General features: G+C 37.1%; 1 protein-coding gene across 1 annotated transcript; it reads right to left on the bottom strand.

Moving 5' to 3' along the window:
- Positions 1 to 258: 258 nt before the first annotated feature.
- On the bottom strand, positions 259 to 15,644 carry LOC104399261 (WW domain-containing adapter protein with coiled-coil; the record flags this gene model as incomplete). Its single annotated transcript, XM_010023213.1, has 6 exons — positions 259 to 381; positions 2,358 to 2,603; positions 12,391 to 12,699; positions 14,196 to 14,308; positions 14,906 to 15,021; positions 15,538 to 15,644. Coding segments are annotated over 6 exons (1,014 nt in total), but the record flags the coding sequence as incomplete, so codon positions are not given.
- Positions 15,645 to 21,601: the final 5,957 nt, after the last annotated feature.

Genomic DNA, 21,601 nt, shown 5'->3' with positions numbered 1-21,601 from the left:
AACCCAAACCATTCTATGATTCTATAAAAAGAAAATCCCAAAAGGCAAAACAGAAAAGCACATTCACTTATTTGCATGTCAGCTTCCTGCTCCCCACATAACAGTATTTTATCCTATCTTTGGGAAACGAAGTCATTTGACATCTTCCACACCAGGTGGCCACAGATAATAAGGGACAGCTTCTCCAAGTTTCAGTTGTATTGCCCTTTATAAAATGCAATGTAACAATTATATGTAAGTGAAAAGAAGACTGAATACCTTGCGTAGACAGTTGTGCAGCTTGAGAAATAAGCGAAGTGATATTGAAAGCAGATGGTCCAGCAGTAAGAATTTTATGGAGTATAGACTGCAGAGAGGCTTGTGTCACAGCTGCTGTTAGAACTAAAAACAAACATTCTGTTTTACTGACAATTCTACATCACCACTTTAAACTGTTCAAACTGGCTAAATACACATTATGCCTCATTTTCTTTCTGAGTTTGTTCCAGTATCCACAAGAGACCAAAGAGCCACCTGAACTATTTTTCAATTACTTGAATTCAGCCCATGAATGCTTGGCATGTCTAACCGAAGTCCTTTATTTAGTAGTTTTATCTGAGACATACACTAAAAAAATTATTTTAGAAAAGAACTTTAACTGTTCAGCTTGACCTTATGGATCAATAATAATTTTTGTAAACATGAAAAGAACATGTGTGCAATTTATTATTGTAGTAAGCAGAATAAGTGGAGTTTTTTATTTTAAACTACAAAAATAAATTTAAAAAAGGCAAAAAATCAGTATCACATTAACTCACTAAAGGGATTGTGGGCGGGGGGGGAGAGGAATGACATGGGAGAAGACTTCCTGTTCAAGGAAGAAGAAGAGATCTTTCAAGTTCAAAATTCAGACACAGCTTCTTCTTAAAAAAGAGAAACAAACCCAAGAAACTCTACCCAAACTCAAACTTACTTGTTCTGTGTTTAGCTGTCCCATGCCCTGTCATTGTCTGTCCATCTCATTCTACCACTACCCTCTCTCCTCTTTTCCCCCAGGAAAGAATTAGTAATTTTCAACCAACTGTTTTAAAACTGCACTACACAGGAGGAACATCCTGCAGTATGAGCTGACGAGACCTAGCTTCTGAACTAATCTTCTCGAAAAGAAGATACAGGCTCTGTAGGATACTTCCTGAACACACCCTACCCAAGCACAAGTCTGAAAAAACTGACTCACCAGGCCCAAACACAGAATAACTGCATCATGTGCACAGCAAGGGCAGTCCTGCTGCACAAGGTAAAGTCACTCTGCCCATGTGGACCTGCCCTCATGCCATCAGAACATTACTAAATGCTCTTACTCTGCGACAGACACAACTACTGTTCAGATGCGGCAATGATAGTCCGACTTTTTTAGTCCAACCTAGTGCACTACGGTTTTAAAAGGTTTGCCGTGCACAGGAAGAAACAATAACCTACTCACCTACTAGTACTGAATGAAGCCATCATATTTGCTGATTAAAAGGAAGTCAAATAGCAGTTTTTCCTTGTAAGTAATTGTAATGTACATAATAGTAAGATTTTACTATTCTGACTTCCATGGTTTACACTTTTAAGAAGTCAATTAACTCTGGGCACTATATGTAAATGTTTGGCTTCCTATTAAATCTGTAATCAGTGAGTACACAAGTTACAGGAAGCAAATAAAAATCCCACACCAGTTTCTTCATCAGTAACGTGCCATATCCACACACTGCATTAGATAAAACTACATGCCAAAAGCATCAACTCTGCCTGTTCTTGCACTGAAAGGCACTACAGGTAGTTAAAAACTTTCTTGTAAAAACTAGGCCAACGTGATAAAAATCTAAGGGATACATGAATTGCATGCACAAAATTTAACTTGCTAGCAAACTTACTGATGTGCTACCTTTATTCAGAGAGGCTAACATGTACTAAAGAAAAAAGTTCATAGGCAACAAGATTTAACAACCCCTAGAAATTTCAGCATTCGCAAACATGTATTATTAGAATAGCAGCACGAACTACAGGAGACAAAGAACACTGCACGGAACAAAAGAACAAAAAGCTCTAACTAAATTTTGTGCAACAGATGAATGCTGATACAGCAATTAAGTTACCAGTCTCAATTAGACTGCTCCCATACATCAGCAATTATAGCTTAACACCCTTAAATGTTACTTGGCTCATTTCAAAAGGTTTAACAGAACAAAAACCAGTGACAATCCCCACTTTATCTAGGGATTCATTTATTCACTTTTCATTTAAAGTAGGGCTTGCATTTACTACAGTTTAGCATCCAGTAATATACTCATGTGTGCAAGAAAGGGACGACATCAACTTTAAAGAATCCTTACCTTCATTGATTTTGGATATATCTACGCTAGAATTATTAAGCTGCAAGGTGGCTTGCAGAGCAGGCAGCAGCTGTCGAAGGAGATTTGGGTCCTGAAGTAACGGAGGAATTGGTGATTGCGGGACAGGTGAGACGGGAACTGTAGGAGCAGATGAAGCAGGCGCAGAAGCTGGATTCAGTCCAGAAGCAGAAGATGTAGAAGGAGTTGTGCAAGAATGGGATACAGACTTGTCCACAGATGCAGACTCTGAACAGAAGACAGACAATAATTTTCATTTTCCCCAATATAAGCTGACAATTTCTCACTAGTACAATATTCATATTAAATTCAGAAGATCAAATGCTTAGCTATTGTTATAAGGAAAAAAAAACCAAGCCCAACATTAATATAACAAAAATTGAAGATATTCTGCATCTAGTGTAATTTACACTAATGAACCTAGTATTTATTAGGAGCACACACACAATTCTCCACTTCAAGATACTGGACTGAAAGCTGCCAGTATAAGAAATGGGATTTTCCCCCCTCTAAATTTTAACAAATATGGGACAAAAATTCTTTAGTAATTTCCTTCTTTTACTGTGCTTATACTCGTATTTCATGTTTTTACTCATTATTCTGACCTTTCTTTGGAAAACACAGTACGAACAAAAAACTTATAGTCCATGAGCTTTACAGATGGGCTAGTGTGTCAAATCTGAAGGGAGCGTATAAGCCATGCTTCATTTATTCACAGACCAGACCACAAGAAGCTACAAACAAAGACGCAGTCTATCACACAATCTAGCCACATTGCTCAGGATTCATAGACAGGATTATGAGCTGTACTAGAAATATAAACCAAAAGCTGTTAATGTCCCCACAGCAGAGTGGAAAAACATCTAAAAATGTAACTACCCACAATTAATTTCAAACCTGTCAGTTTCTCCTGAAGCAGCGGAATTAAATTCATTAAAGGATATAAATATCACTAAATATCAACACTTATTATCTAAAGAAATGTTTAGCGCTTAAATTCAATTATACTGTATGGCAATTTGTTCTAATTAGTAAGTTATATAATTAATTTTAGATTTTACTTTCAGTTAACATAAAAGCTGCTCCTCCATTCCAGTACCGTGAGAAATTACTGCACTGAAAGTATTTCCACTTACTACAGGAGTACCATCAGTCACTTCAAACATCATTCCTTCAAGAAGCCTGGACCACTGTATTTCAATTTTAGCTTCCCCTTCTCTCATCCCCATTAAGCCCATCAGAGGCCTCTGCCCTGAATTCAGTGAAGACTAACGGCTCTACAGCACCAACCAGACTGGATGAAGAGTGGAAAGATGGATATGGATCCAAGATCTTACCCTGGATGCAAAAGTCCAAACAAAAGATAAAATAACTGGCTGGGTAAGTCTTTTTACTCTAAAGACGTACTTCACGCCTTTGAGTGGTGATAAGGTAAAAAGAGGAGAACTTTTAGTAAAGAAGAAAAATGAAAATTTCTAAAAGCTTTTGTTTTCTGACAGCCTCAATTGCAATTTTTGAGACTAATTTGGATAAGAACCCTAAAAAATTAAAAATAAAATAAATTACTCCAGGAAGTATCAATATGTAAACCAAATGAGACTGGAAATCTCAGTGAAAAGAAAGGGCCTCCAGCTTCCATGCAGTTACAGTAGTAATAGTTCATAACTGGCCGTAAATACAGGGAAAAAAAGCCTTTTCTAGTCAAGTAGCTGAGAAATCTAAACCAAAGAAAAACCAAAGAAAACCACTGAAGAATCCAAATTTGACAGCTTGCAAGGATGCATCAGGCAGAACACACAAACATATTTTGATGTATCAGAAAAATTTCTCAAAGGCAGCTTTATCTAGTTACAAGCTCCTTAGGACAATCTATAAAGCAACCTGGTTGTTTGGTCAGAACCTTTCGTAAGACGAACTTAAAAAGGGACAAGAAATGTTTTTCAGTAACATGTGACTAGGACAGCTGATTAGGTATTAGCCCCGCCCCCCCCCCAAAGAGTATGTCATTAGTAGCAGTCTTTGTTATAGAATACTACATACTATAGTGTTCAAAGTAAACTTAAAGAGAACTGCAACTCAAGACACATGAAGCAAAGAAGAATCTTATCATACCAAACATGGTACGTTTAAACTTGGACCTGTCACAGTCCAAACAAGAACAAGGCACACCGGCATACAAAAGCAAATGAATTGGGCACAACGGAGCATGTTAGTACTTACATATACAAGTCTCCTAGCCTACAGTTTGGAGAATTTTATGAAAAAACCCCAAACAAAACCGAAGTCCCCTAATTTCAAAACAAACAAAACAGGAAAAAAACCCAAAACCTAAGCAACAGCCGGCTTAAAACATATTTAGTTAGGATTGTCTTCGCAGTTAGACTGAGTTATTTTAAGTAAAGAAGCAACTTACTACTGTATTATTAATTCACATAAACAATACCTGAGCTTCAAACCACACCACCATACCAAACAGCTGGAAGTATTTTTCACCCATGCTGCAGTTTTGAACAGAAAATAAACTTAATAAAAGACAAACTCAAGCTAACAATGCAGTGAAGAGAAACCTTAAGACCAGTTCAGTTCTGGGTTTTTACTCATTTCTTGAATAAAAGGACTCTCAAAATACGTCATACAAAACTAGTGAATTTTAAAAGGTCTGTGAAACTACTTTAGCTTGGGTAAGTTTCCCTGCTATAAAAATACAAACTGAATTACATCAACAAAACACAGTCCAGTTTTCTGTTAGACAATATGAAAACACTATTCTGTAGCTGTGTTACTGCAGGCATTTTCAGTATGCATTAAAATATATCTATGAAAGACATGTTTTGTATGATCACCCGGATTAAACACCTAGAGAAAATTATGTGAAAGAAAGGACAGTGTCAAATGCTAACATTCCAATCTTTTGAGATGGTTAACATTCCAAAACCAACAGTCCAAACATTGAATACATCTCTAAGATCATGCCTTTCTACTACCATCATGACTATCTGCATGCACATCATATTTCAATTCTTATTTAACATCATAGAAGATATGGAGTACAATGAATGCTCAAGAGCACCACTGCACTCCACAAATTAATTTAAATTATTCATAGTGAAATAAATGGTATAAACTTGTTTCTGACAGGAAAAAAAAGTAATGTAAAAAATATTTGTGGAAATAAAGAGTATTTCTTGTTTATATTAGGTAGCATGAATGGATATTTTCCTCTCTATATGGGAAACTCCTTTGTGATGAAAACAAACTTGCTAAAGAAAAAAAAATACAGACTACAGATTAGCTCTATATAATTACAAATTTCACTACCTTAATTTAAAGCACCCTATCTTACTCCACGGCTCCCAGACCTGACATTTGATTTCACAGAAATAAATCCAAGAAACACCGCCTATAAAACAAAGCTTCTAAATATTTACACATCCATTTTTTTGTATAATATAATTACAAATCTTTAGAGCTGGTTTAATTTATGATGCTACATAGAAATTACAAGTTTTATCTTTAAAGTTAACACTACTCAACACTTCTCAGGATTAAATGTTCGTCTCTTAAAAATCCTCAGTTATCACTCACTGGGATGTAAGCATTTCCCCTGCTTTTTCCACAAATAGAAACTTCTAATTCCCTTCTTCTCTTCCCTAATTCCCCTTTTCTGATCTGCTTTGAGAGACTGTTTCATTGTATGTTTTGCCACACAATTAAATTTACTTTTCAAAACTTAAACACTATTCCCTAGTTTCAAAAACATTTACTAAGATTTTAAAAAGCTTAGAATTACACAGTCCTGTAATTTTAAAATGCCTTTGAAGCCTCAACCACCATGAAACACAGTCAAAATGAACACAGCATACTGAGAAAAGTTACGTATCTTTACAAATCTAAGTCCTTTAGTTTTACAACTCTGATACACTGATCTCTACGCCTTTGTCAACACAAAGTCAAGTTCATTAACAAGCTAGCTACAGTATTATTGCAAAATAAGGCTTTGGATTACACAGCAGTCATTCATAAACCTAATCTGAACCATTAATACATCAAGCAGAGTGATTTTTGAACCTACAACTGAAATTTTACAAAAAGAAAGTGCAAATTACAGGGCAACTCTGCAGCCTCCTCCCTGCCAACACCAGTTTCCATACAAATGCTATGCAAATGACTCTTCAGCCTCACATAAAATTTCATTAACTATCATGAAAGTCCCATTGAAAGCTTTTGTAATAATTTTTACAAATCATATTAAAACCAAAAGCATAACAGCCCACTGCAATATTCTGAACTGCTGAAAACTTTATTAGAGTTTATGTTCTAGCTCTTCCTCCAAAAAAATAAAAAATTTATTATTTCTTAAGCAATTGTTTGTGATTTTGAAAAGGACTTTGCACTCATTTTTACATGATAAGCTAAGCACATTAAAGTTTCAACTTCTGGAGCTTTTAAGAAAATGACTAAAAAAAATTCCATTCGCTTTGTTGCAACAGTAAAAAAAATACTGTATGCTTTCTGACAAGCATGTAAACAAACTATTATAAATCTGCAATATAGAAATAAGCAAGTTTCTGGACTGTCAACTTTAATCATATGGAAAAAAATGAGCAAGAAATAAAGCCATCCAAAAACTAATCAGATGGCAAATAAAAAAAACTAGATGTGGAGATTAACTTAATGAGGGAGGTTGGAATTAGATGATCTTAAGGTCCCTTCCAACCCTAACCATTCTATGATTCTGTAACTATTAATTGGTTTTACATTAAAATGGAGTAAGGGAAAAAAAAAAAACAAAACTTTTTATAATGAAAATAATTTTTGAAGACCACAATGATTAGGAAAGGGGTTTCTATTCATTACCTGTTCTGCTGGAGTATGACCTGCAATCACATCTTTCAGACAAAAGAGAGAGAAGTCCAAGTTACCAGTCAGTATTCTATGACCAGAACCTTTACGACAAAGATCTGTCTTTGCTGCAGGTTTTACAAAGAGGTATCTGAACTGAAATAAACTGGAGGCTAGTGCTTGCCCCAGAAACATCACCTTAAGTCAGAATGGAAATGTTACACTCCGTATTACCTAGCAGTGTGGATTTTTTAATTACAAGGCCAAGTAATCCCTTCAGAAAAAATACCACAGATCATTGTCTGCAGTTGTGCCACAATGTTCTTCAATTACAACCTAGATAGAAGGCAGCAAACGCTTAGCTTCTCAGAGTTTGAGGCAGTATATTAAAGTGCTGCTGAATCTTGCTATCACCAATCTCTGCCCCTTATGACAAGAATCTTTGCTCCTAAGTGAACAGCTGGTCCACTAATGAATGTCATTCTGAAAAGTGATTCTCAGCCTAGAATGTTACAGTTAAAATGAAGTTATTCAGACTAGGTTTAATGCAGGGGGGTGAAAAACCAAGTCTTTTGATTGTTCAGCTTCTCTATTTCAACAAAGAGCTCTTGACAGCAACACTCCTGCACCTCTTGTGCCTCGGTCACCTTGTTCTATCTGCGGAAGTCCTTTCATTACCTGTTCCTACTACTCCTGCTACTCTCATCCATGGTGTGCCGAGTTACTCGGACATGTTAGTGTGACAGAGAAGGCGGGGAAAGGGGAAGACAAAAAGAGGAAATGAATTTTTTTGTGCACTAACTTCCTTCACAGTCCTTCTGACAACTAAAATACTAGCACTCCCTATGCAGTGAGTAGTTTCAAAATGCTGCTATATATAGCCTGCGCTTATTTTTCCGCATATATGGACAGCTGATTTAAAAAAGAAAAATCTTTGTTGAAATAGTGACATGGAAATTACCCATTACTGTTGACTGGATTATCCTTATTTATCAGTGTGACTCTTTGAGTATTCCAACAGCTATTACTACTGATGGGTTTTTTTATGTCATCTAGAACAAAACCAATGCATTCAAAGTCCTTCAGAATCAACACTATGATATTAATCACTTGTATTGTGAGCTTGAGCAGTACCTTTGCTCTGCTAGCAAGTCATGCACATGTGTTCTCACTGGGTACTCTCTGTGGGAGGAAAACTGCATTACAAAATTTGCAGAAATTCAATGCCTTATTGCCCCATAAATTTTATCTCTGCAAGCTATGCTGATTAAACAACCACTACCTACAACAGCTAACTGAACTGCCTGATTTACCGTTGATGATTAAGAATCATAACGCATTATTCTGTGCCTAAGTACCGTAAGCGTACAGTCACCAACTAAATTCTCTGAGCAGTGACAATCAGACTTACTTTTTTACATAGTTCTGTTCTGACCTACTACGGACCTTAAGCCAAAATAAAACAGATAAATATTTAAAAGCCGTGCATTTTGCAAACATATTTGGCCAAATAAAACTATGGCAACAGTAACTGGAATCTCAAATACTCTCAAGTTATCTGTAATAAAGAAAAAAAAAAAAAAATCCATATTTTTCTCATCTGGATTACTCCAGTCTTAAAACTAAGTTTTCATATTTTCTCTGCTGCCAAAATAAATGTAACAGCAATGCTGAGCAAATAAGTATGAAGTACCACAAGAAACCTCTAACAGTCTCACTAGCGTTGGCTTTTCTAGCCACTGTATGAATTGAGTAATATACTTAAAACTGCAAAACTCCACCAAAGAAGATGCAATGATATGAGGAGCAATGTTAATAACTGCTAAAGAGTAGCAAGTGTTACAAGTAAGAAAACCACAGGGGTGAGAAATGGGTGAGGGAGAAGCCCAGCTGTCACTGACCAACTGCTTTAGTGTGTCAGCATCAGGGTCACAACCCACCCAGCACTGCACTGACCAGCTTGCTTCAGAGTACTGCTGTACTAGAAAAAAAAGTGTTGCCTGATGGGACTTGGGAGGATATGTGTGAGAAGTATCCTACAGACAGACACACTGTTAGATAGGACAATACAACATTTCATTCAGTAACTGAATTAGAAATAGGAAAATGTGATGTGCCCTACAGATAAAGCAGCCAAAAAGTAGGAAAAGCAACCCCACACTTTACCTGCATAAAGCACTCACAGTGAGCACAAACAGAAGCAGCAGATTCTGACTGGAACATTCAAACCAAAGGGTAGAGGTCAAATAGTTCCCCAGGAACTCTCCACTACTGCCAGCCATTGAGGGCAGAGGACTACTGCTAACAGCTGAGCTATAGTTCAGCCAGGGATTTTATTCAATCTCCTTGTGGGACTACAACATACCCCTGCAGCAAAAGAGATTGAGCTGAAAAAAACTGTTGTTGTTTTTTGTGCTTTTTTTGTTGTTTTGTTGTTCATAACTACTACTACATTAAAAAATACACACTAAAAACGGAACTATTAAAACAGTGGTACATACATGCTGGCATAAGGCTGCCAGCAATACATTGACAAAAAGCAAGAACTCATTTAGGCAAGGACTACTGCATGTATCAATCAGTCATTTGCACCAAACTATTTTTATAAGCAAAACCCACAGCTTTACCTCTTTTCATAAAGAGAGAGGGATGGCACAGCTAGTGAACAGAAAAACAACCAAAGGCTGTTTTGCTTTACTACTGTAAAAATAAACCTCTCAAACTATTTTCCAATTCTACAAAGATTCTTTTAGGAGATTGTCTGAACCAAATGTCTCAGGCCAATTTTTATTTTTTTTTTCTATTTTGTATTACAGCTGCAAACAAATACTTTGAAAACTGTGCACCTATGGTACTACAGGTTCACAGTCACCTCTGGAAAACGGAGTAACAGAAGCACGCTATCCAAAAACCAGCCCATGGTACAGCACTGCTTTCTCCCATCTTTTAAATTTAGATATGTAAAATGCTACAGAAATTTTACTGTCCAAATTTATTTACAAATTAAAAAAGAATAAGAAAGAAAGTCCAGCATTCACAAAGAAAGAAAGGCAACACAACTGAATGTACTCTTTGAATGATCTCTTATGATATAAGCTGCACTGGATTTTTCTGGTTCTGTAAGAAGAGTGTTAAATTCAAGGGAAAACTCACATTTCCTGGAGTACTCCAAGCCTAACATTCACCTATTCTAAGTCTTCAATTACTTACTAGCTTTTAGTAGTCTACCCTGTCTAAAGCTCAGTATTACATTTGCTCACAATGAAGTGGCATGAAACACATCCATGAGGTCTATTACAGAGAATCTATCCATTTAACCCATTCCTATGTAGGAATACAGAAATTAAGTGATTATTTAATATGTAACCATCCATGGTAACACAGATTCTAAAGCAAAATTTACAGTGTCAAGACCACCCTGTGTGATCATTTTCACACAGGGTGTGAAAACATGTATTCATACACAACCATATATTCTCAAATGAATGTCCTATGTAAGAACTACTACAACTCCCTACCGACATTTGCAGTGGTTGTCACACTGGAAAATTCCTTCAGTTGCAGTAAGATTCAGTTTGCTCAATTGAAGTGGAAGCAACTAGCAAAGGTATATTGTAAAGCAAGGAAAGAATATCCAGTTTGAAGTCTGATCACACACCAAGGAGGAATCAAGTACAGAACAGAACTGAGTAATAAAACCATTTTCTTTGAGTGTATTTTAAAGATAGTAGTGAAAATAGGATAAACAAAGGACAGAACATCTGACATGCATGTTTTGCACTGTCATCTTTAAAAACACATCAAACTGCAATCAAAACGTAGAAGCCAAACAGAAGCAAGTGACTATGGCATTCAGTACAAGAACCATGCATCAACTAACACTTCTTTCTTTATTGTGTTGAATAGAAAAACACTTGTTGAAAATCTTCTGTTTCTCTGTAGTTTATAGTGAACATTCAGGTGCAAGGCAATGTAAAATATACATAAAATCTCAAGAAAAACAAATTTTTTTTACATGCACAATTTTCTTACATTGTAGTATTTGTTAATTTATAATATTGTTTGGATATTTTGGATGGCCATGTACACTTATCTCTGTGTAAAAGCTGAACTTCTTTAATAAAGAAAACTGGAAAGCAGAGAAACAAACACAGAGTATAAGACCAATGTCAGACCACAGTATTTTTTGGGGTTTTCTTTGGCACTGCACTACTCTTCTGTAACTAGACAGGCTTGCAAATCTCAAGATGTAAACAAACAAAACAAAACAAAAAAAACCACAAAAAAAGCCCCAAAAAATAAAAAAGGAATTCAGTGTCATAATAATTATATAGTATTTTAAGTGAAAACCAGACAAGTTTATCAAGAATTACTTCCCCTCCCCCAAAAAAACCCCTCCAAAATATAATTCTCTTACACTCCAAGAACTCAGCTGTACTAAAGTATCATACTATCTCTAATAACACACATGTCCATTCTGACAATTGTCTTGAGCTCTTCTTCCCTAAAAATGAAGTAAATCCAACTAAAATACAGGCTTTTGAAGAGTCACAAACAATGCACATATAGTCCTGATCTTTACTTGATAACTAAATGTTTCTGGTACGTGTTATGCAGAAACACGAACTTCCAGCAGCTTTAGAACTGAAGATCCAGTATGTTACAGGACACAGATCAAAACAGAAGAGTAGCGGTTACAAACATGTGGAAAACTGTGTTGCTTTCTGGAAGAACTGCACTTGTGTTTATTGAAAAGTTTGATGACCCTGACATTCCAAACAGTTCATAAAACATAATGGTCATGTGAAATGACTTTCACATGGTGCAACTACATCTATGTTAAGAACTCAAATAATGTCAAAGGTTCAAAACAACTTGAGGGAGGACAAAAATGAAAATTTCCTACTAAAATATGTCTTACAATTATCATTTGAAATTATAATTTGCAGAATAAGCCAGTAAAAAGCAAATATTGCAGTGTCAATTTGAATACGTGTAAGATATAGCAAATGTGGCTTAAGGGGAAATAAACACATCAAAACAGTAATTGGTTCTAAGCACACACAATCAACAGGGAAAAAAATCTTTGAATTCTGGAACTAACATACTTTGAACAAGCAATGCAAATGCAATGAATCATCTTAAATAACAGAAGTAATTTCATTATACATACCTTTTCTCTCTGTTTTCTGTGCAGGGATGGAAGATGTGGATGTAGGCAGTTTTGATAAAGTAGATGCTCCATTAGCATCAAAGGATTTCTTTGGCTGGTGATCAGATTGTAGAGAAAATGGACTAGGAGGAACAGTGCTTGGGGTAGCAGTTGGATGAACCACGGGTTTGATGGGATGCTGTACTGGAGTAGAACTACTGTGAGTCTCTGCTCTTGGCAGTCTGTAGTCTCTGTCATTGTGCCTGCTTGTTTGAGATAAAATATTCTGTGGGAGCATACTACTGGCGTCGCTGGAATGCTTGTCTTCCACTTTTGTCAGGATTCCCCAAGTAACGTTGCAGAAAGAAAAAAAGATTAAATTAGAAACTTGTCTAAGACTGCCGTGACTTTTATTAATACTGCTGCACAAAGACTAGAGCTGATTGAACTGCTTATGATTAAAGAAAGCCCCAAGTAGATCAGCATCAAAAAAGGCAAAAATGAGTTCTACTCACTGACAAAATGCATTTTCTCTGACCTTTGCTTGATACAGAGTTCCGGTTAAACACTGTGTTTTGATGAGAGGCTGCTTTATAACCACTGTTACAGTCAAGTTAATTTTTGAAGTCTCCTAAAAAACCTAAATAAAAATCTATTATTTCCCTCTTACACTTAGCATGAAGAGATAATTTGTGCCATTTTTCTTTTGTTCATTGAAAATCCTAAACATTGAGTATAATTCAAGTTTTAAATTCTAGCCTTCAAAGAATTCACTTCAAGTCACTTGAGTACTACTACAAAGAATTCCCTTTCAGTTGAATTAATTCAAGAAAACTATATATTAAGTGACTCGTGCATTCGTCATGCAATCAGAGACTTTAAAATATGCTACACAGGGAACATACCAAGCAAACACAGACTGATTCTTTTTATTGATCCTAGATTTCCACCTGCCACAAAACAAGCAGTTACTGCAATATGCATTTCTGCTTTTTGTAGCATAAAGTATGTTTAGCATATGTAGTATGTTTCAGCATACACAGAAAGACAGTCCTTTCTAAGTCTCTTCCCTGTCAAGTTTCAAGCAAAGGTGAGGGATGGGGGGAGGGAAATATTAATACTTTGGCTTCTTTGCAAACATCCTGAGAACTACGCTACAAATTCACCCAAACTACAGCAGCATACAGAAAGAATCTCACAGTACAAATATTTCCCTGGAAAAAAAAAAAAAACCCAACAAAAAAACAACAAACTGACAAGGATTAAAGCTAGGTATGAGAAAAAACAATAAAACTCCAGTAACAGAAATTCATAGTCTAGGCGAGGTTTTTTTAAGAGTATTGGCATGGTAAATATTTGCTTTCGATAATGTACAAAAGCCTCTGAAAGCCTTGGTATCATAGTCTATTAAATTAGTTTATCATTTTCAGATGTGAAACCAAGGTTTTGGAAAAGACTTCTGCATCTCTATTTTTAACTTCAGAATATGACATTGACAGGTCTCAGTGATCATGACAGTCCAACTATACCATAAACTGTGCAAGTTGTTTCACTACCTACCTATAAAGATAACTAAATTAGGCAGTAAAAGCTGCAAAAAATAGGATCACCATGAAAAGCATTAAGCGTTTTTTTAATAGTAAAAGCTCAAAGTTATTTTAAGAACATTTGCAAGAGCTGTCTGTGCTACCCACTTTGGCCTTTTTATATAAAAAGGTGAGAAAAACAGCTAAAGGAAGGGCTTTTTTTTTTTTTTTTTAAGTCTGGAAAAGAAAACAGTAATGAAAACAAGGCAAGAATATATTACTGTAAAAAAACCCACATACTTCCACTGGCAAACCCACTGGCAGCTGTCGCCTGCATCACCTCTCTTCTGTAATCCCTATCTTTTGGAAAACTGTTAACTGACATTTTGCTTGCTTCTTTTTGTCTCTGCTCTCTGAAGAAAAGAAAACACAAGTTAAGAAAGAACTTACAATACTTTGTACAGGTGAAATTACATGAGATGAATTAAACTATCCTAAGAGCTTGCTGCTACAGATGGGTATAGGCAAACTCCAGTCACTGCTTCCTTCACCAGTGCTTGTTGAAACCCCAATATATCAGTTTAGCTCGCTAACACTGAGAAAAACCAACCAAAAAACCCCAAACCCAGTAACAACAAAAACCACACACACACACAAGCAAAAAAAAAGAAAACCAACCAAAACCAAAACCACCACCACCAACAACAACAACAACAAAAAAAAAACCAGAAAAAAAAAACCACACCAAAAACAAACAAACAAAAAAAACCACCAAAACCAAAACAAGCAACCACCCACCTCACCAAAAAACTAAACCAACCATACTACCCCCTCCCACTCTGGATCATCAAGGGGTAAAATAGGTTTCAGAGATTCTGATAATGGTAGGAACACAGTAGACTTCGACCAAAATCTTTTATATGAGTCATCTATTAGATAAGCTCAACTGGTCTTAAATTATCTTAAGAGTATTTGTTATTTATACAACAAAAACAGACACACACATATACCTTTCCAGCCACTCTTTTGGTTTTTCCCATTGTGAAACTTCTGTTCGGCAGTTATAGTAGTATTTTTTGCCTGAAGAGCTGATGTGTTCAGACCAATCATCCGCAGAATCGTAAGCCTTTAAAATACAAACAGTGTTGGACAAAAGACTACTTGAAAGTTTTAATATACAAATTTAAAAGCTTTCACTATTTCAAAAACTACATGGCATGCTCACATACACCCATATCACTGCTTTCCATTTATACCATGTCTAAATGCCCATGTCATTTTGATAGGTTAAAGATGCGACCACTACCACTCCCTGCTGCATTCTGCAAAATCACACTGTCTTCTCTAGATTTACCAGCGAAGTTCATGGAAAATATTTCTGTCAGTATCTACTTCATTTAAACAAACTAGTGTTTTAAAATTAAAGACCGTTACTTCAAATCTCTAATGACTATAAATTAGAATAGTTTTACACCATATAGCAACTGCAGCTAGGGTTTACAGAGTGTTTAAAATAAAGACTGATCTTGGAAAACTCAACAAATCAGGTGATGTACATGCTGCCTGTTTTAGACAAAATAATGGAAATATAGCATGTATGAATGGTGTGACACAGGGGTGAATACCAATCACAAATACTCACTGCATCAGAAGTTTTGCCTGGATTATTGCTGGGATTAGAAGAATGTGAATTTGAACTATGAAGAGCACTGTGGTTATGTGAATTTTCTTGTGGAGAGTAACTGGTCCCTGAAGGAAAAAAGAAAAAGACTGTTCACCATGCATGTTTTCAAAGAAAATAACCGTTGCATTCTAAGGAGATAGAAGGGGAAAGGAGAGGGGAGCGGAAAAGTCAAGTTGCCCACAACAAGGACCACAGCATAGTTCAGATGCAGAAGTATTTCAGGAAACCATATGCATATTCCCTTTTTCACACAGCATAAAGCTCACTTTGCCCTTCTAGTTAAAAGAATGCAGTATGTCCCTTTGCTAGTCTTACTCTCAAACCTCATTCTGCTACAAACCAACAAGTAGCCTTTTTATTTGTTGATGGTTGGAGAAATCCTACAGTATCAATTCAGAAATTAAGATTTTCTCCTCAAGTCAGAAAGTTTAAATAGGTTTGTCAATAGCCTACACAATTAGATACACAAAATCAGGTTTTACATTCACTGGAACAATGCTGTTTTCCTAACCCTTTTGACTCTACTTGTAACTGGTTCTAGGTAACTATTTCTATTTGTGCATGTAGATTAATTTTCCTGCACCCGAGTCTCTGCAATATACATATCAACACCTGAATACCAGAAGCAGCATTTCCCAGGCCACCACCTGCTTCTGGCCTCCCTTAAAACTGCTTCTCAAGGTAACACAGTTTTCCTCCTCCACCATGACAATCCTTGAACAAAAAAGAACAGCTGGGAAATAAGAAGCGAGAATTCTCAACACCTATTACATCTACATTTGTGCCTAAGCTCATCACCAGTTATGCCTTAACAGTTCTAATTCAGTTAAGCAAGACCATCCATTAAACCCTGCACAACTTCATTTTAAATTTTCTGCTTTTAAGGCCTTTCATTCCTCAAAAATTTCTAAGCAAGTAAAAATTCTTTTGTTATTCTTCATATGCTTTCCTCTTTCTGAGTTTTAAACGTTCACATAAATCACACCAAGCTAAGAAAAATCATTTTCTTGTGCATCATGGAAAAGCCTAGATATCCCAAACACATCTCCCTGCCTACTGAGAAGTTTCTAACACCATGGGATAGTACATTATATACCATTAGCTTCACATACCATATAGTGATCTAAACAGGAAGTCAAGTGCTTGGCAAATGGCACAGACCGTATCTTATGGGCAACTACAATGAAGAACAGGATCTTTCATGACAGTGGACAAATAGGTGGGAATGAATGGAGCCATTTCAAAAATATATGTATTTTTTTATGTCTTCTGAGAGCCACATATGCAGAAGATGATGACTAAATGATAGAGCATGGTACAGAATGGGAGAAAGAACATGAATACTATCTTCTGAGCCTTCCAACTATACAAGTGTTGACAAAACTACTAGCTCAAACTTCTTCCTCCCTACCTCTAACCCTGCAAGTTAGAAAAACAGTCCATCACAAAAGCAAAGAGATACACCACAACTAATCTGCTTAGCACCCTACAAAGGTTAAAGGCTGATTTGCACATGCATGAGTTACTGCAAACCTGAGCCACTGATAGCCGTGAACTTTTTCCTACACTACTGTGGATAAAACCATACGCCATTCTCTTCAAAGATCTGGGAAGGATGGGAGAAAGAAAAAGTCTTGTCCTCAAATACAGCCTGCAAGACAATTAGGCCTACACCGTAAGTACCCTGCATGCTCAGAGCCAGGTGAAATGACTTACCACAAGAGTAACTTGTGGTAAACTTGCTTGTCAAAGCAATACTCACAACATCACATGACTGTGATGTAAATAAGTAACAACAAAATGATGTGACTTTACATGTTATGTATGTTAGTGAATTCCAGAATTTAGACTATGATATACATTTATAAAAACAGACACACTTAATTTCCTGTAATGTATGCAAGAAGTATAATATAATTACAAGACTGTACTCAATCAGGCACACGAGTCTTGGTTGGTTGTCTCTATTTACTATACCCTCCCAAACTCTATCGAGATCATTAAAATTTTTTCATGTATTTCTGCTTAATACACGCATATTCGTTCATTTCTCATTCTGTAAGATACAATCATGTCCCTTTTTAAAGGAAAAAACAAGATGAAAATCTACCAGATGGCTTGAACAGTTTGATATTAGTCACTTCAAAACTTCACAACACCAATGTAGTTAATTTACTGCAATCCCATACCGTGGATGCAGTAACACTACACTTTGTTCAGAGTACTCAAGGCACAGTTGGGGTTTTTTAAATACCACAGTGGTCTAAATACACCACCACAGTAAATCCACCACGCATTTTACAAACACGAATAATAGCCAACAACACATGTATTAAGTCAACAAAATCCTTTAAAGCAAATTCTATCCATACCATGAGCAAACCCCTCACTGAGCAGACTTTAGCCCCCCCACAGTCTAACAGCTCAGCAGCATCCCCCCACCATTTCACACTGTTCCCTGCCACGCTGGTTCCCAGCCCCAGTGCTGAGTCACAAAGCACCTCAGAGGAGTGAGTACAGAGTGGCTGCAGCAGTCACACCCACCTACAGCTGGCCCCAGTAGCAGAAACTCCTACTTATGCAGCAGCTTCTTCATAAGGAGCCCTGGGCCTCTCCACAAGGATCTGCAGTCCTCCTTAGCAGAATTCCCAGGCTGCACATTCATGGGCTTGCCCTAAGTCAGGGATCCTGCCCTACCCGAGCTCTCCTCACTGCATAAAAACTGCTCACAGCTGCTCCAGCAATACCAGTTGCCACGGGTTGCCAGCATAAACCATGTGGGCTTTCACAAGGGCCAACTAGAAATACATACCCAATGGTGTCTAGGTCAATTATACAGAGTAATTACAGGTGCAGGATCACCCCCGCACCTCCATTTTATGCATAATACCACTTTATGTTTGGATAAGTATCCAAACTCCAAGGGAATGAGCATACAAAAGGGCTGCCAAGCTGATGTTTGCTGTTGGGAAACTTCCAAGACTGAAGCAGATGATCCTCTGGAGAACAAGATTTTTAGCCACTTCATACAAGTTAAGGGCTTAAAGATCATATGCAAGCATCAAAACCATATCATGAAATTAACCACATACTAAAACCTTCAGTACAAGGTGGTATATACTGGCACAGCAGTCACCTAGGCATTCTGACGACCCAGCCAAGCCAGCACTGCCAGCTCAGGCTGCCAGGGGAAGTTGCTAGAGATCTTTAAAAGGCCACCAAGTTAAAATGGTATGCAGTGAGCAATCCACAAGAGGAGGTCTATTCTAAAAGAAGGGGAGAGTTCCTCTTTCTTGTACTCTAGCTTTCACACCATTAGCAATACCTAACCCTGAGCCATTTTAAGGTGGCTGTGACTTGCAGTCAGCTCTGTGTCTCCCAGATACACGTCTGGGAAAGCAGATCATAAGAACAGGATCACTAAGACTAGTCCATAACCCAGAAAAAGGCCTAGTAAGGTAGACAGTACAATGTCTCTTAAGGCACTTCTCACCCTTTCCTCTTACAGTTAGATATTCCTTCCAAGTCCCACTTTCTTCAAGAAAGAGGGACAAAAAGACTTGTTTTTAAAATGCTTATTAGCATACCTCAAGACCTAGCAATTGCAAATACACATCTCTGACACACCATAGGGAAAGTCACATTGTGTTATAAATCCTGCAACTCAGTTACTGAACTCCCCATGGAAATGTTTACTGAACCATCACTGAATTTCCTCAGCTTAATCATTATTTTGGAAGCAGCTGAATCTGTATAGAGCTACTCCTAACTGGAAGACAGCCAAGAAGGGCATCGATGCTACGATTCTATAAAAATGTAGTGGTACAGCCACATAAGCAAGCCTTCACTAAAACTATTTCTAGTGATGAGAAGGTCATAGGACAGATCGGAATCAAGGTTAAATTATCATGACTATCTTCAATTCGTTCAAATGAAAATTACACCTTCCTCACTAATGCATGAAAACCATCAGAAAGCACAAGAAGCATGAATCTGGGAACCAATTCAAAAAGAGGCTGTGACTTTATGCCTACCACACATTTGAGATTCTGCCACACCAAGACTCACTTCAATGTTTTTATAAGTAGTTTCCAGATTCAAAGGCCTGAATCCAAGACAGTTTGAACTGCAACAAGGGCTCCACACCATGCTGGTCTTGGAAAACAAGATATATATAACATTGGGTGAAATAAGAACATTCTTTTTTTAACACAGTCAACTTTCTCTAGTAATCACCACATTTAATTAATGTCTCCATAAGAAAAGTTGAAATTCTGTTTTAGCTAAGGATCAGACTGCCCTAGCAGAGCAACTGATTTCTCTCCTTTCTCCCCTGCTGTCTTTCAAGAACAAGCTGAAAATCTTTCCTTTCCAAAAACTATACACCTACACTAGCAACAACAGCATCCATTCGTAACTAGCTAAACTACATTTTCTTGCTGCTTGATTAGAGGGGTCAAATACATCACTGTGTATTCCACACCATCCTCTGGCATCCAAGCGTCTTAGCCTAAATAAAACTCTTTTTGGTGAATAACATTATACAGTATTATAAACAAAATTTCAAAGTGAAATGCACAAATCAGAACACTGAGACACATTAGTTATCTTCAAAAGATAACTCTAAATCCAGATAAATCTACAAAAGAGAATCGACAATCCTGATTAGCAAACAGTAAACAACAAGAAAAAGCTATTTTTCATCCTCTTCAAATATACACTTGAGAAGTTAGACAGTAAACAAATTCATACACTTCCATTTACATACAAGATTCAAGCTAGACACAAACAGTAAAATAATAGTCGTTGCAGTAGTATAGTGTTACACCATACAACAGTTAACTTCAGACAGTCCAACATAGAACATTTATTTTTCCTTTTCAGACATATACCTTATTAATATCCTCACTCTCCTTTAGTCCATAATAAAAAGTGTCAGTGCAGATAATATAGAGGAAAGTTCACAAATGCTTACCAGCTGGGCAGGAAGATCGAAAAATGCTCCCTAGCAGTAACGAGTGCTGTAGCTGGTACTTCAAGGCAGCCCCCCCTCCACTCCCTCCAGAAAGATAGGGATTTAGGAAGAGCTCTAGGAAAGTCACATTTTCTGTGTCCAGAAAACATGTATATGAAAAGTAAGAAAGTTCGTTCCATTTATTTCAACTCCATACACACTGTTCTATGGCTCCACATTCTACCTCTTGGCTAACACACAATAAATTCATTAAACCAGACAGTACTAGAAGAACCTGAACTTCCTCAGAAGAACAAATACTGCCCAACTGAGAGACACTAATTATTTGTTAACACAGTGTCCTGGGTTCAGCAGTAGCAGTCATTTTTCTCCTTCTTAGTAGCTGGAGCACTGCTGTGTGTCTGGGAACAATGCTGATAACACACCGTTTTTAGTTGTTGCTAAGTAACGCTTACCCTAATTAAGGACTTTTCAGTCTCATGCTCTGCCAGTGAGGAGGGGCACAGGAAGCCAGGAGGAAGCAGAGACAGGACACTTGACCCAAACTAGCCAGAGGGGTATTCCATACCACATCACGTCATGCCCAGTATAGAAACTGGGGGGAGGTACCTGGAAGGCCCAGATCGCTGCTGGGTGTCAGCAGGTGGTGAGCAACTGTATCCTCTCCCCTTGTTATTTCCCTTATCATCATTATTATTACTGGTGGTAGCAGCAGTGCTTTTGTATTACACCTTAGTTACTGGACTGCTCTTATCTCAACCCGTGGGAGTTACATTCCTCCGATTCTCCTCCCCATCCCTCCGGGAGCAGGGAGAGAATGGAGTGAATGAGCGGCTGCGTGGGTCTGAGTTACCAGCTGGGCTTAAACCACGACACAGAAAAAACTTAACAGCAAGACAGTCTTTGGTATTGAAATGTCATGGTGGTAACTATTTAAGAGTTGTTTAAAAAGTGAAAATTACAGAAACTTAATCTAAGATAAGCCTAAATTGAAACTTCTGAAGTGTACTTCAACTGACATCTTTGTTACTCCAGTGCAAGTCTTTT

Source organism: Nestor notabilis, unplaced genomic scaffold (assembly GCF_000696875.1).
Source record: "Nestor notabilis isolate BGI_N333 unplaced genomic scaffold, ASM69687v1 scaffold14441, whole genome shotgun sequence".
In the NCBI taxonomy this organism is placed as follows: domain Eukaryota; kingdom Metazoa; phylum Chordata; class Aves; order Psittaciformes; family Psittacidae; genus Nestor; species Nestor notabilis.
Note: the sequence above shows the minus strand (reverse complement) of the source record. Positions and strands in the feature narration are given on the sequence as shown.